This window comes from Odocoileus virginianus, chromosome 7 (genome assembly GCF_023699985.2).
Source record: "Odocoileus virginianus isolate 20LAN1187 ecotype Illinois chromosome 7, Ovbor_1.2, whole genome shotgun sequence".
NCBI lineage: Eukaryota > Metazoa > Chordata > Mammalia > Artiodactyla > Cervidae > Odocoileus > Odocoileus virginianus.
In genome coordinates, this window is record NC_069680.1 from 84,396,616 (window position 1) to 84,409,834 (window position 13,219).

General features: G+C 44.3%; 1 protein-coding gene across 2 annotated transcripts in view; it reads right to left on the reverse strand.

Moving 5' to 3' along the window:
• Nucleotides 1-13,219, reverse strand: part of DISC1 (DISC1 scaffold protein) — a 389,098-nt gene that overhangs the window by 218,555 nt on the left and 157,324 nt on the right. For both annotated transcript variants that reach the window (XM_070471094.1, XM_070471092.1), the window contains exon 7: nt 1,285-1,339. In XM_070471094.1, coding sequence (XP_070327195.1) covers nt 1,285-1,339 — 55 coding nt within the window. The remainder of the gene's footprint in view (nt 1-1,284; nt 1,340-13,219) is intronic.

Genomic DNA, 13,219 nt, shown 5'->3' on the forward strand with positions numbered 1-13,219 from the left:
CTGGTAAACCAAGCCAGTGCCCTTGACCCAGTTGGGCCGGGGACAAGGTGCCAGCCACACTCAGCCTGGGAGCCTGAAATAAAGCCCTTTCCCAAGTTCTGCATGTGGCTTCAGGTCCCCTGCCGGCTGCCTGAGTCTCCTCCTGCCCTTCTGCTCTGGGTGAGCATTCTGGGGTGGATCTTTGGGAAGGCAGGGCAGGTGGGCATCAAGCGTTCTGGGGTCCAAGGCTCAGTCCTCACAGGAGGCTCTCTTTCGATGCGGGGCAGAACTGCCCATCAAACTGCTGCTGTGTGGTCTTTAGCAAAATCATATAAAGTTTTTTTCAAAAGTGAACTAGACACAGAAACCAGGAAAAGGACCAGAGCCACTGTGGACATTTTTTGCCAAGAATACACCCACCTTCTTGGCTCTGCTGGGGTCTCCACACCCCCGCAGGTCTTCCTGCTCTCTTCGCCGGAGACGGAGAACAAGGTCTTCCCTCCAGGCCAGAGGGCTCTTGGCTGCTTTGCTCTCTGCTCAGAATCCTGCCCTTTGTGTATTTCAGCCATCTTATACCCACCCTGGTTCCCAGACCCAACACAAATCATTAATGATTCAGACCTAGTTCTCTGCCTGCCTCCCCTCTAATAATAATTCACAGGGTAATTGATCCTGCTTCAGAGTTTGTCAATAACTCAGTGGAGAGTAACTATCTCTCTGGAGGAGGGTTTTGTTTCGTAACTGTGGTTATCCTCACTGACCACACACTGACTATTTAAGTGAATTGACTGTGTGGCTCCCAGGGAATAATGTTGGGTCCTCTATCTCTATGCAAACCAAGGTCCTGATATGAAGTATAAATGGCAGGTAAGATAGGCAAAATGATTTTGAAATCAACTTAACTTTAAAAAACAAAACAAAACAAAAAAAGCAAGTACCTACTGTACCATTTCCATTTGTTTGTGAAAAACCTGAACCCAGCCCTTCTGGAAGGGAATGTAATCAACTTCTCAGATTACACCCATCCTAGAAGCCTTTTTAAGCAAAGACATTTGATTGTGCACAGCAGTAATCATGTTTCCTTTCCCGGAGGCCAAGCCCATCGATGCCTAGGGACCGCAGTCAGAACATCCACCAGAGGAGCAGCCCTTGGCCCTGGCTCATTGGCTGGCCCATCACTTAGCCTGTAGAATGGTTTTGCCAAGGCTATATTTTGTCCAGAGCCCAGGTGATCTGTGACATGAAATTACATCGAAAGAAAACTTCAGCAACGTCTTTAGAAAGTGGGCATAGAAAGGTACTTACCTTAGCAGTGATTTCTTTAAGTGACAAGCTGAGGGACTTTATCCTTTCCTGGAGGCTAGAAGAATTGAAAAGAGGTCGTTGGTCTTGGTAAAAGCTCAGTCCTACCACATGTCACAAGATGGCAAAACAGTGAAACTTCCATCAGCCCAACGGCTGAAGAAGAACAGTAGGAAGGAAGATGCCAAATTGGTTCCATTTGACTGAAATTACTATGTTTCTAGGAAGCTGAGTTTTCCCTCCCTAATTATGCTCTGCCCAGGCTGGTATTAAAATCTGTTATCATTCCCATAATGCACATCTACTGACAGAGTTAACAACTCAGATGTGTTTCTGGCATCAAAAGATTAAATTACACTCCTACAAGTACCTTCCAAGAAAGATGGTCTATCCAGGGTAGTCTCACAGGCAGGTGATCCAATATAATCTGTTTGGGTTAATAATTCAATCAATATATTCCAAGCATCTTATGGGTTGAGCAGGAAGGTGCAGCATGGAGAAGACACATATATTTAAAGTATCTAAAATAGAATTCTCTGCTCTTTAGGCTTTTCCCTGCTTCTTTTTCACTCCTTAGCACTATGCATCTTGACATATTTATTTACTCATGTAATTTCTTTCTCCCCTCTTTGGAATAAGAGTTCCACAATTGGAGCAACTGCCTGCATCCTCCTGTGTCCATTTCTGTATCCTTGGTGTTCAAGATAATTCCTGGAGCTTCTAGGTGGGTCGGTCAATATCTACAGAATGATCAAATGAATGAATGAAACTAACTCTCAGGCTTTACTTCCATCACTGTTATCACTGCTATCTATGGGAGAAAAAGTACAAAGGAGCCACAAAGAGTCGGACATGACTGAGCTCACACACACATGATAACCAACGGAGAAAGATGGGGAGGAAGGGGCAATTATGAATTTGGGATTAACATATACACACTAGTATATATAAAATAGGTAAACAAGGACCTACTGTATAGCACAGTGAACTAGACTCAATATCTCAATATATGGGAAAAGAATTTGAAAAAGAATATACATATATGTGTGCATGTGTGTGCAAGTCATTCAGTCGCATCTGGCCCTTTGCAACCCCGTGGACTGTAGCCCACCAGGCTCCTCTGTCCACAGGATTCTCCAGGCAAGAATACTGGAGTCCAGGGGATCTTCCCAACCCAGGATCAAACCCACATCTCTTATATCTTCTGTGTTTGCAGGAGGATTCTTTACCACTGGTACCACCTGGGAAGCCATATATATACGTACATAACTGAGTCACTTTGGGGTACACCTGAAACTAACACATTGTATAATAAATCAACTATACTTCATTTTTTTAAATAAATTAATTAAAAGTAATAATAATAGTATCTTATACATAGGTTTTCCCAGCCACATACAAAGACTAGTTCATGCATTAACAATTAAGACAGAATTTAGCTGACCAGAATGGCAGTGCCTTTAGCTCATGCCCAACGGGTCAAGCACCATCCTTCCAGGGTTTCACACATTCATTGGTCTTGGCTCAGTCTTGGCCCTGTCCCAGAAAGAAGATTAGTCTCCTCTAAAATACTGATGTTAAAGCAGGGAGGCAGTGAGGCAGATAATTGAATGCATTGTTTTATATTTGATTTGATTTATATTTAATTTATTTAATTTATGCTATATTACTTTTTGCAGTAGATTTACCTTCCTAATTATGTTTTGCTCAGGCTAATATTAGCATTAGTTGCATCCCTGGGGTACACACAGATGGAAGCAATAGGGGGCAGAAGAATATAAATCATCTATACCCCACGCGAGTGATTTTCAAGCTATTTTTAGTAGTAGAGTTCTTTCAAATGAAATTTTACTCAGAATAGTCATATATACAATAGATAATAGGGTGTCTATTCTGACTGAGATGGCATGTCTGGCCTGGGGTACAAATGAGGTCACACAGACCCCGCATACTGAATATTACCACCATCACCCATGCGTGTCATGCACTCAGTCGTGTCCAGCTCTGCCACCCCATGGACTGCGGCCCACCAGGCTCCTCTGTCCATGGGATTCTCCAGGCAAGAATACTGGAGTGGGTAGCCATTCCTCCTCCAGGGGATCTTCCAGGAGTCCCCAAATCATGATTCCAGGAGCAGGAATACAAATTGAAAACCACCAATTTAGATGAGTTAAATGTTTATAAATAAGAGTTACACGTACTTCAGTGATTAAAATGAATCCCCACATTTCTTTGAAGCCTGCATATGATTAATGACAAATAAAACTGCTCTCTCAGATCAAATTATGCAGTACCCAGGAAACACACATTGTCTCCACAAATTAGCACATAATGTTTTAACAAACACACCAGACTAATTTACTCAAACGAGTGTCTTCCTGAAAAGCAGCCACTCTAGGAATAATAGTGTCAAACATTTATTGAGCTCTTACTGTGTACCAGGCACTCTGTCTTGTATTCCTTACATGGATTAGGCTTTCAAATTCAGATAACTCTATGAAGTAGGTACCATACTATCTACATCTTCAGACAAGAAAACTCCAGGAGCGATTTCAGAAATTTTCCCAGGGTCAGCTAGATGGTAAACGGGAGAATGACAACCCAGGCAGTTTAGCTGTCCGTTCTTCTAACCACTAAACTATGCTCCCTCTTCCAGAAGATGAGTAATCATTTGAGGTATACTGTCAGTGTATACACTGGTTTTTAGAATTCTATTTTAGAATGGTGTTGAGTTTACAAGGTGTGTGTGTGTTAGTCGCTCAGTCATGTCTGACTCTTTCGCAACCCCATGGACTATAGCCCGCCAGGCTCCTCTGTCCATGGGATTTCCCAGGTCAGAATACGGGAGTGGGTTGCCATTTCCTTCTCCAGGGGATCTTCCCGACCCAGGATTGAACCCAGGTCTCCTGCATTGCAGGTAGATTCTTTATGGTCGGTTGGTCGGAGCCACCAGGAAAGCTCTGAATTTACAACACTAAGTCATTTATTTGTAAATGGACATTATCCTCTACTCACAAATGGTACTTAAATCATCTGACTGAAATTCACCCTCAACACATGAAGCCTCAGAAAAGTTGAGACTATTAAGAAGAATATGCTGCACAGAAAGTACGATGGGGCAGCTGGGCTTGAGACTGGTGGTGGTGAAAGGAAATTGAGTAAACAGGGGTCTGTTATGGGTTGAGTGTGTGCCCCCAGCACCAATTCATTATGTTAGTGTCCTCAGAATGGTACCTTTTTTGGTGATAGTGTCTTTATAGAGGTGCTCAATTTAAAACGAGGCCATCAGGGTGACCCTAATCCAGTATAACTGGTGTCCTTATGAAGAGGGGAATTCAAACAAGAGAGAGAGACACACAGGGAAGACCACAAACAGAGACAAGCCAATCATGCTCAAGCCAAGGAGAGAAGCCTGGCACAGATTCTTGGCTCACAGCCTTAGGAGGAAGCAGCACCGCCCACACCTCGATCTCAGACCTCCAGCCTCCAGCACCGTGTTTAAGCCCCTCAGGCTGTGGGACCGTGTCATGGCAGCTATAGCAAACTAACTCATGTGAAATTTCCATTTTTAATAGTATGATTAATCACATGTGTTATTAATATCCTACATACTGGTGCTCCAGTTCAGCTCAGTTCAGTTGCTCAGTTGTGTCTGACTCTTTGTGACCCCATGGACTGCAGCGCACCAGGCTTCCCTGTCCATCACCAACTCCCGGAGCTTACTCAAACTCATGTCCATCGAGTCGGTGATGCCATCCAACCATCTCATCCTCTGTTGTCCCCTTCTCCTCCTGCCTGCAATCTTTCCCAGCATCAGGGTCTTTTCAAATGAGTCAGTTCTTCACATTAGTGGCCAAAATATTGGAGTTTCAGCTTCAGCATCAGTCCTTCCAATGAATATTCAGGACCGATTTCCTTTAGGTTTGACTGGTTAGATCTCCTTGCAGTTCAAGGGACTCTCAAGTCTTCTCCAACAGTTCTAAAGCATCAATTCTTCAGTGCTCAGCTTTCTTTAGAGTTCAGTTCTCACACCCATACACGACTACTGGAAAAACCATAGCCTTGACTAGGCGGACCTTTGTTGGGAAAGTAATGTCTCTGCTTTTTAATGTTGTCTAGGTTGGTCACAGCTTTTCTTCCAAGGAGCAGGCATCTTAATTTCACGGCTGCAGTCACCACCTGCAGTGATTTTGGAACCCAAGAAAATAAAATCTCTCTGTTTCCATTGTTTCCCCATCTGTTTGCCATGAAGTGAAGGGAACGGATGCCATGATCTTAGTTTTCTGAATGTTGAGCTTTAAGCCAACTTTTTCACTCTCCTCTTTCACGTTCATCAAGAGGCTCTTCAGTTTCTCTTCACTTTCTGCCATAAGGGTGGTGAGGTTATTGATATTTCTCCCGGCAATCTTGATTCCAGCATGCTCCAGGGTCCAAGGGAAAAAGTCTACTCCATGTGGGAGCTGCCAGACAAGAGTCACAATGGTCCTTCTGCTTGCTTCAGACTAATAGATGATTCCATTTTCAACTCACCCCAGGGGAAACAGAAAACCTCTCCAGCAATAGACTGTAAACATTCTTGCCTTGTAGTGTAGGCTCTAAGGACAGGTGGCTATAAGAAAATTGTATGTGACAATGTCCTTGAGTTTTTAAAAACTGATTATGGGGCCTTTGAAGTGGACGTGGTAGTCACACAGTCGTGTCTGACCCTTTGCGACCCCATGGGCTGTAGACCGCCACACTCCCCTATCCATGGGATTCTCCAGGCAAGAATACTGCAGTGGGTTGCCATTTCCTTCTCCAGGGTCTTTCCAAACCAGGGATTGAACCTGGGTCTCCTGCATTGCAGGCAGATTCTTTACTATCTGAGCCACCAAGGAAACCTTTGGGTTAGTATAAAAGCACACAAATGCCTTAGCTTCAGGTTAGGAGTGAAAAGGGGCTCCCTTAAATCCCCTGGAGAAGTGACTAGCTTCCCACTCCAGTATTCCTGCCTTGAGAATTCCATGGAAGAGAAGCCTGGTGGGCTACAGTCCTTGGAGGCACAAAGGGTCAGACGTGACTGAGCGACTCACACTTTCACTTTTTCACAGTAACTAATCTACACAGTACAAGCCAAAACATAGTCAAGGGCCAGAATAAAACCTTTATAGGGAAGACTATCAGCCAGGCAATTCGGATTCTGTGACTCAGGATGAGATACAGTTTGAAGGAAGAGTCCAGCCAGAGGACCAAATATGCTGCGACCACTGATCCATACCATGGAGTTCCTCCCCTGAAACGCTGCAATGGGCTTTGAACTGGTCCCCTGCTTTTATCCTCACCCCTGACTGTCTATTCTTAATCCTATATCCAGAGTGAGTCTTCTCAGGCACTGCAGTTAAACCCATAAACTCATTCTCTAATGCACGGTAAAGCCCATCCATGAGGACCAGCATGGCCCTCTCCCATAGCCTCTCTGACCTTCTCTCCTACAACAACCTACTTCACTTTCTCTGCCTGGCCACAGAGGCCTCCTGATGCTCCTCAACCCCACTGATGCAGACCCCTCTGGCTGGATGCTCTCCTTCCAGGACACATACCAGACCAGTCCCCCCCACCTTCCGGTCCCTCCTCCAGTCTAAGCACTCTGCCCCCAGGTGGCCCAAACTGATGGCTGCCTATGAACCTGCACACTTATATCTTGTCCTTTGTCTTCCCCCATAGCATTCACTACCTACTCACCTACTATGTGATTTACTTATTAATTGTGTTTACTGTTTATTTCTACTTATTGCTTATATCTGCTTTCTTCTTGCACTAGTAAGAAAGCTCCACAAGGGCAAGGCTCTTCCATGTAGAAATACCTGGAGCATAGTGGGTGGTGAGTGAATGAGCACAGTCTTGTCTTCTTTCTAAGGATCAGGTGGGGCATTGTGGGAACATCCCCATCTCTATCAGAATGCCCTCAAACCACAGGATGGTGAGAGGCTCCCTCTCTGTTCCACTCCCTCCACTGCCCCAGTGCAAGTGAGGATTAAGGGTGGGTTTCCCAGGTGGCACTAGTGGTAAAGAATACGCCTGCCAATGCAGGAGGCCTAAGAGACGTGAGCTCAATCCCTGGGTTGGGAAGATCCCCTGGAGGAGGCCATAGCAACCCACTCCAGTATTCTTGCCTGGAGAATCCTATGGACAGAGGAGATTGGTGGGTTGTAGTCCATGGGGTCACAAAGAGCTGGACATGACTGAAGCAATTTAGCATGCATGTAGGCATGTACGAATGTAATAGTGATTTACGAAATAGTGCAGGACAGTAGTGAAATCAGTGAACTCCAGCTCAGGCAGGAAGTTCAGAAAGATCTAATTCAATCAATATAGTCTCTTGAAGAACAGGTCGGGCTACTAACAGTTCCATCCACATCCAGTTCTTTCCCATGCCACCCTTCCTCCTCACCGGGATTTGAAGACACTGGAGCTTTCCTTTCATTGTTTCAAGGAAAGGGAACCCCTCAATGGTGGAGAGGTAAAGAATCCACCTGCAATGTAGGAGACGCAGGAGATAAGGGTGCAATCCCTGGGCCAGAAGATCCCCTGCAGGAAGATATGGCAACCCACTCCAGTATTCTTGCCTGGAAAATCCCGTGAACAGGGGAGCCTGGCAGACTTAGCACGCACACACTGCTCCTCACCAGCCTGCTGTGGGTGGAGATTTATGTGAGAGAAACAAGAGGTTAAAGACATGGTGTCCATGCAGGAAGACCTCCTCTCCTCCTTCTAAACCCCAACTCCTAGAACTCCTGCTCTTTTTGACTTATCTCTTTTGGATGGCTCCTTTTCATAGAACATGTAGGGGTTGAATTGTGTCCCCCTAAAATTCATATATTAAAGTCCCCCCTTGTCTCAGCATGTCACGTTACTTGGCGATAAGGTCACTGCAAATGTAATTGGTTAGGATGAGGCTGCTAGGGTGGGCCCCAATCCTATTTAACTGGTGGAGAAATTTTTACTCGGAAACACACATGGACAGAAGACACTGTAAAAAGATGCTGGGAGAAGACGGTCTTCTATAAGCTGAGGAGAGACTTGGAACAGATCCTACCCCCAAAGTTTCAGAAGGAACCAACCCCTCCCCCACCATCACCTTGATCTTGGACCTCTAACCACAATAAATGTCTATGTGTAAGCCACCACTGTTCAGTACTTTGTTACTTAGCTGTGTCTGACTCTTTGTGACCCCATGGACTGCAGCCCACCAGGCTCCTCTGTCCATTGGATTCTCCAGGCAAGAATACTGGAGTGGGTTTCCATGGCCTCCTCCAGGGGATCTTCCCAGCCCAGGGATCGAACGTGGGTTTCCTGGATTGCAGGCAGATTCTTTACCGCTGAGCTACCAGGGCAGCCCAGAGCACCTTGCCAATCTCCCTTGCTAAAACCTGGAGCTGCATCTGGTATCTATCTGGTTACAGAACCCCACACACTACTCTGCTAACAACTATTTATTCCTTGTTTCTCCAGATGCTATCCCTTTGGGAGGCATAACTCAAAAGACTTATGAGAAACTTGAATCTGTACCCTGTCATAGTAATACTCCCACACCTTTCATGGATCCAGGCATTAGAGGGCTCTGTCTTTATTCTCCTTACTCCTGGAAGAAAGTATCTATGGGGCCAAAGGTATTCATACATGCCCACGCAGAGCTGGGGAAGACAGCTGAGACCAGAAGAGCCTTCCCAGAGAGCAATGAACCTGCTTTCTGCCTGGGCCCCTTTTTAAAGTCTTCCTCCCAAGGGTGGGCCACACTGCAGGGATCAAGCAGTGACCACCTGGAAGGTGTGGCTAGTTCTTAGACATGCAGGCCAAGGGTCACATCATAGTGCAGAACAGATCACAGGATGGGAATACAAGCCAGGTCCTCCTGCTTCCACTGGTCTTCCTGCTCTGGGCCACAGTGAGTGGTAGCCTGGAGGACGCCTCTGTGTTCATGTTCTAGAGAAACCACTTCACACCCATTTCTTCTTCCTCCATCAGTGATGCTTTCTCCCACCTCCAGGAAGCCAGCCACGACTGCCGTCAGCACCAGCCTTGGCCATCAGCATTAAACTCACACCCAGGATGCCAAGCATACATCTGCTCCAAAGACAAGCCTTTGAAGGACAAACTCTGCCGCTACTCTTGTCTGACCTCCGATGCACAAGAATATTAATGGCATGCAGAGATTTCCACCACCACCTTAGCTTTCTTCAGAATTCTGAATAAGTCCCTTTCTTGTGGGGTTCTCTTTGCTCACCTCCAAAGTAAAGAAGTTGGACCAGAAAAAAAAAAAAAAAGAAGTTGGACCAGGTGATTTCTAAGAACATCCCAGTCCTACCATTCAAGATGCCTTTGCTGTTCTGCCATTCAAGATTCTTTTGCTAATGTTATTTTATTTGTAGAGATCTGGAGAATCTAAAAAAAACACATCAGGGACTTGCCTGTTGGAAGACTTCGCCTTCCAATGGAGGGGTGTGGATTCAAACCCAGGTCGGCAGCAAAGATCCCACATGACTCACAGTCAAAACCCCAGAACATAAACAACAGAAGCAATATTGTAACAAAGTCAACAAAGACTTTAAAAGATGGTCTACATTAAAAAAAAAAAATTTAACACATCAGTTAGGCAAAGTACCAGACAGCATTAATGACAGAGGCAGAAATATAAGGCCATTTTTACTAAGCAAGACATGAGTGTTTCTGCCCTCAGAACAGAATTGTGCAAAAAGTCTGCTGTCTGCTGGCCTTTGAGCATCCATCTTTCTGCCTCTGTAGATCTGACCATGTACTGACATGCCATTTTAGTAACAAGCTACAGGAGCAGGAATGTCAGCTCAGTCTCCAGTCTTCTCCCTGTCCCCTGTGCCCATCCCTTGTCTTGTTTAGTAAAAACAAGTTTAGGAAGGAGAGACTGTTACTGAAGCAAACTAGAAGTGACATAAAGGGCAAGATGACAGCTGCCCTAGCACAGGCACTCCTTGGTCTTGAATTAAAATATATATACAGATACAGGAATCCTTGACATTAACAACCTTGCCAATTACTGCTCAGGCCTCCAACCTTCTGTCAGGGGCAAGTGGTGAAGAAAATGACAGCAAAAACAGCTTTAGGAAATGCAGGACTTCATCTACTTGGCTTTTCCCCTTCCTTTGACCCTTCTCTCCTCACAGCTGATAATGTCACATGTCACCAGTGGGACATAGATGAAGCACAGACAACAAAAATGCCAAGAACTCCTCCAGGCTTCAGATGATCTCATAAAGGCACGATGGGACACACAGTCACCAGAGGTAAGCCACTCTCTGTGACTGTAAAAGCGATCAAGCTGGTCGCCTGAGACACTTACTCTGAGCAAAGGCTGCATGCAGTGAAGAGAGATGTTTGCCAACCTCCAGTGCCACTGCAGGCCATCCTTGTCACCTTGGGCATGGCACGGAATCCCTGTCCAATTCAGCAGCGGGGCAGCCACACACAGGACTGACCCACTCAAAAAGCTAGCTCATGTGTGGGGGACCTTGGCCAGGATGAAGTATAGAAAGATTTTTTTAAATAAGTCATTTCTACAAATAGCCATGCCTATATCAGAGTAAGAAATATTTTCAAGTAACCTGACAAAAATTGGGCACATGAATTTTTAACTAATATGTTTGACGTTTTTCTCTCTAGCCCAAGCAGAAGAGATTAAATAAAAGAACCAAAGCAAAATTGGCCAGAGAAATATTTGGACTTTCGGTCTGTTGATTATTTCTCTGAATGTGGATCACATTAGTGACTCATATCCTTCCCAAATTTTTCTCTGAACTTCAGGGATCTTAGTCTAAACTTGAACAAGGATAATTCATTCTATCGCTCTTGAATCTTTGTGGTAAAGTCCAAATTCTCCAACTGACTCAGCAAACTCACACTGAGATGTCAAATGTTATTAGGGCATACACTCTTTTTAATAAAAGACGTCTGTGTCACTCATATGAATGTGAAAAGAGTGAAAGCGTTAGTTGCTCAGTCGCATCCGACTCTTTGAGACCACGTGGACTGTAGCCCCCCAGGCTCTGTCCATGGGATTCTCCAGGCAAGAATATTGGAATGGGTAGCCATTCCTTTCTCCAGGGGATTTTCCTGACCCAGGGATCAAACCTGGGTCTCCTGGATTGCAGGCAGATTCTTTACCAACTAAACCACCAAGAAACTCATATAAGCACCCCTAAAAGGGATCTAAGAGAGAGACAGAATAAACACAAGGATTTCAGATTTCTTAAAAAAAGACTTCCTGGGGTCAAGGTGCTGATGGAAACATGCTGAGCAGAGGAAAGAGCCCTAATAATGGATTTACTAGATATGCAGAATTTTCCAGATTAGTTGATATGAATAAAATGGTGCACATAGGCAAGCACGCATGCACACATGCATACACACACAGCCTGGCCCCTTGACATCTCTTGCCAATTTCCATCTCCATTGAGAAACTGCCTGACTTTATACAGTCACAGCTTGCATCTAAGTCCATTTCCATCAAGAATCACAGCTTTCTTTCGGCCGCACCATGCAGCATGTGGGACCTTAGTTCTCTGACCAGGGACCAAACCCCTGTCCCCTCCATTGGAAGTGGAGAATCTTAACCACTGGACCACCAGGGAAGCCCCAACCACAGCTTTAGTTTCAACTGATGAATTTGTTATCTGGCTTATCCAAACATTCCAAGTGTTATTTCAACCAACTCTTCCTGCTGCCTCTCAAACAATTATATTCCAAATTGAAATTATAATGCATATGCCCAAAACATTTTGACTTAGAGACATTTGTCTGCAAGAGATTTTAGTCTCCCAATAAAGAGAAAAATTAAAGGAGTCACAAAAATGAAGGACCCTATGTCTAGATCATAACTACTCTCCTTTCCACCTCTTCCTCCCAAGTTATTTTAAAGATACCTTTTTATATACAGTAAGAAAATAAATTACTGGTCTCTTATTTTCTGAAGATTGGTAACCAAGATAGTGCCAGATTTCAACTACTGTCATAACCCAAATGTATTTAAACGTTCAAAAAGATTTCTATTCTTGGGCCTCTAGATCTTTTCTTCACAAAATTCCTATGAGTTCAATCCTTCAAACCCTACAATTTGATCCAGGGAGAATATGATCCTGCATCTGGGTTTATTCTGTTAAGGGATCAAAGGTAACATCTAATTTCCATTTCAATCATTGTCCCCCTAATTCTGACTACTTAATAAGTAATATCCCATTGCTTTCAGGGTTTTTAAAAGAAATGCTTGCATTTCCACTTAATCCAAATTTTTTTTTTAAATGTATGTTGTTTCTCCTAAATTTCTAAACATGTATACTTTCTATAACTCTAAGGTTTACCCAAAAGGTTTTACTTTCTGTTTTGATTTTAAAAAGCAAGGGAGTTCCCGAAAACATCTACTTTTGCTTTATTGACCATGCCAAAGCCTTTGTGTGGACCACAAAAAACTGCGGAAAATTCTTCAAGAGATGGGAATACCAGACCACCTGACCTGCCTCTTGAGGAATCTGTATGCAGATCAAGAAGCAACAGTTAGAACTAGACATGAAACAGACTGGTTCAAAATCGGGAAAGGAGTACGTCAAGGCTATATATTGTCACCCTGTCTATTTAACTTATATGCAGGATACATTATATGAAATGCCGGGATGGATGAAGCACAAACTGGAATCAAGATTGCCAGGAGAAATATCAATAACCTCAGATACGCAGATGACACCACTGTTATGGCAGTAAGTGAAGAGGAACTAAAAAGCCTCTTGATGAAAGTGAAAGAGAAGAGTGAAAAAGCTGGCTTAAAGCTCAACATTCAGAAAACTAAGATCATGGCATCTGGTCCCTTCACTTCATGGGAAACAGATGGGGAAACAATGGAAACAGAGATTTTATTTTTGGGGGGCTCCAAAATCAC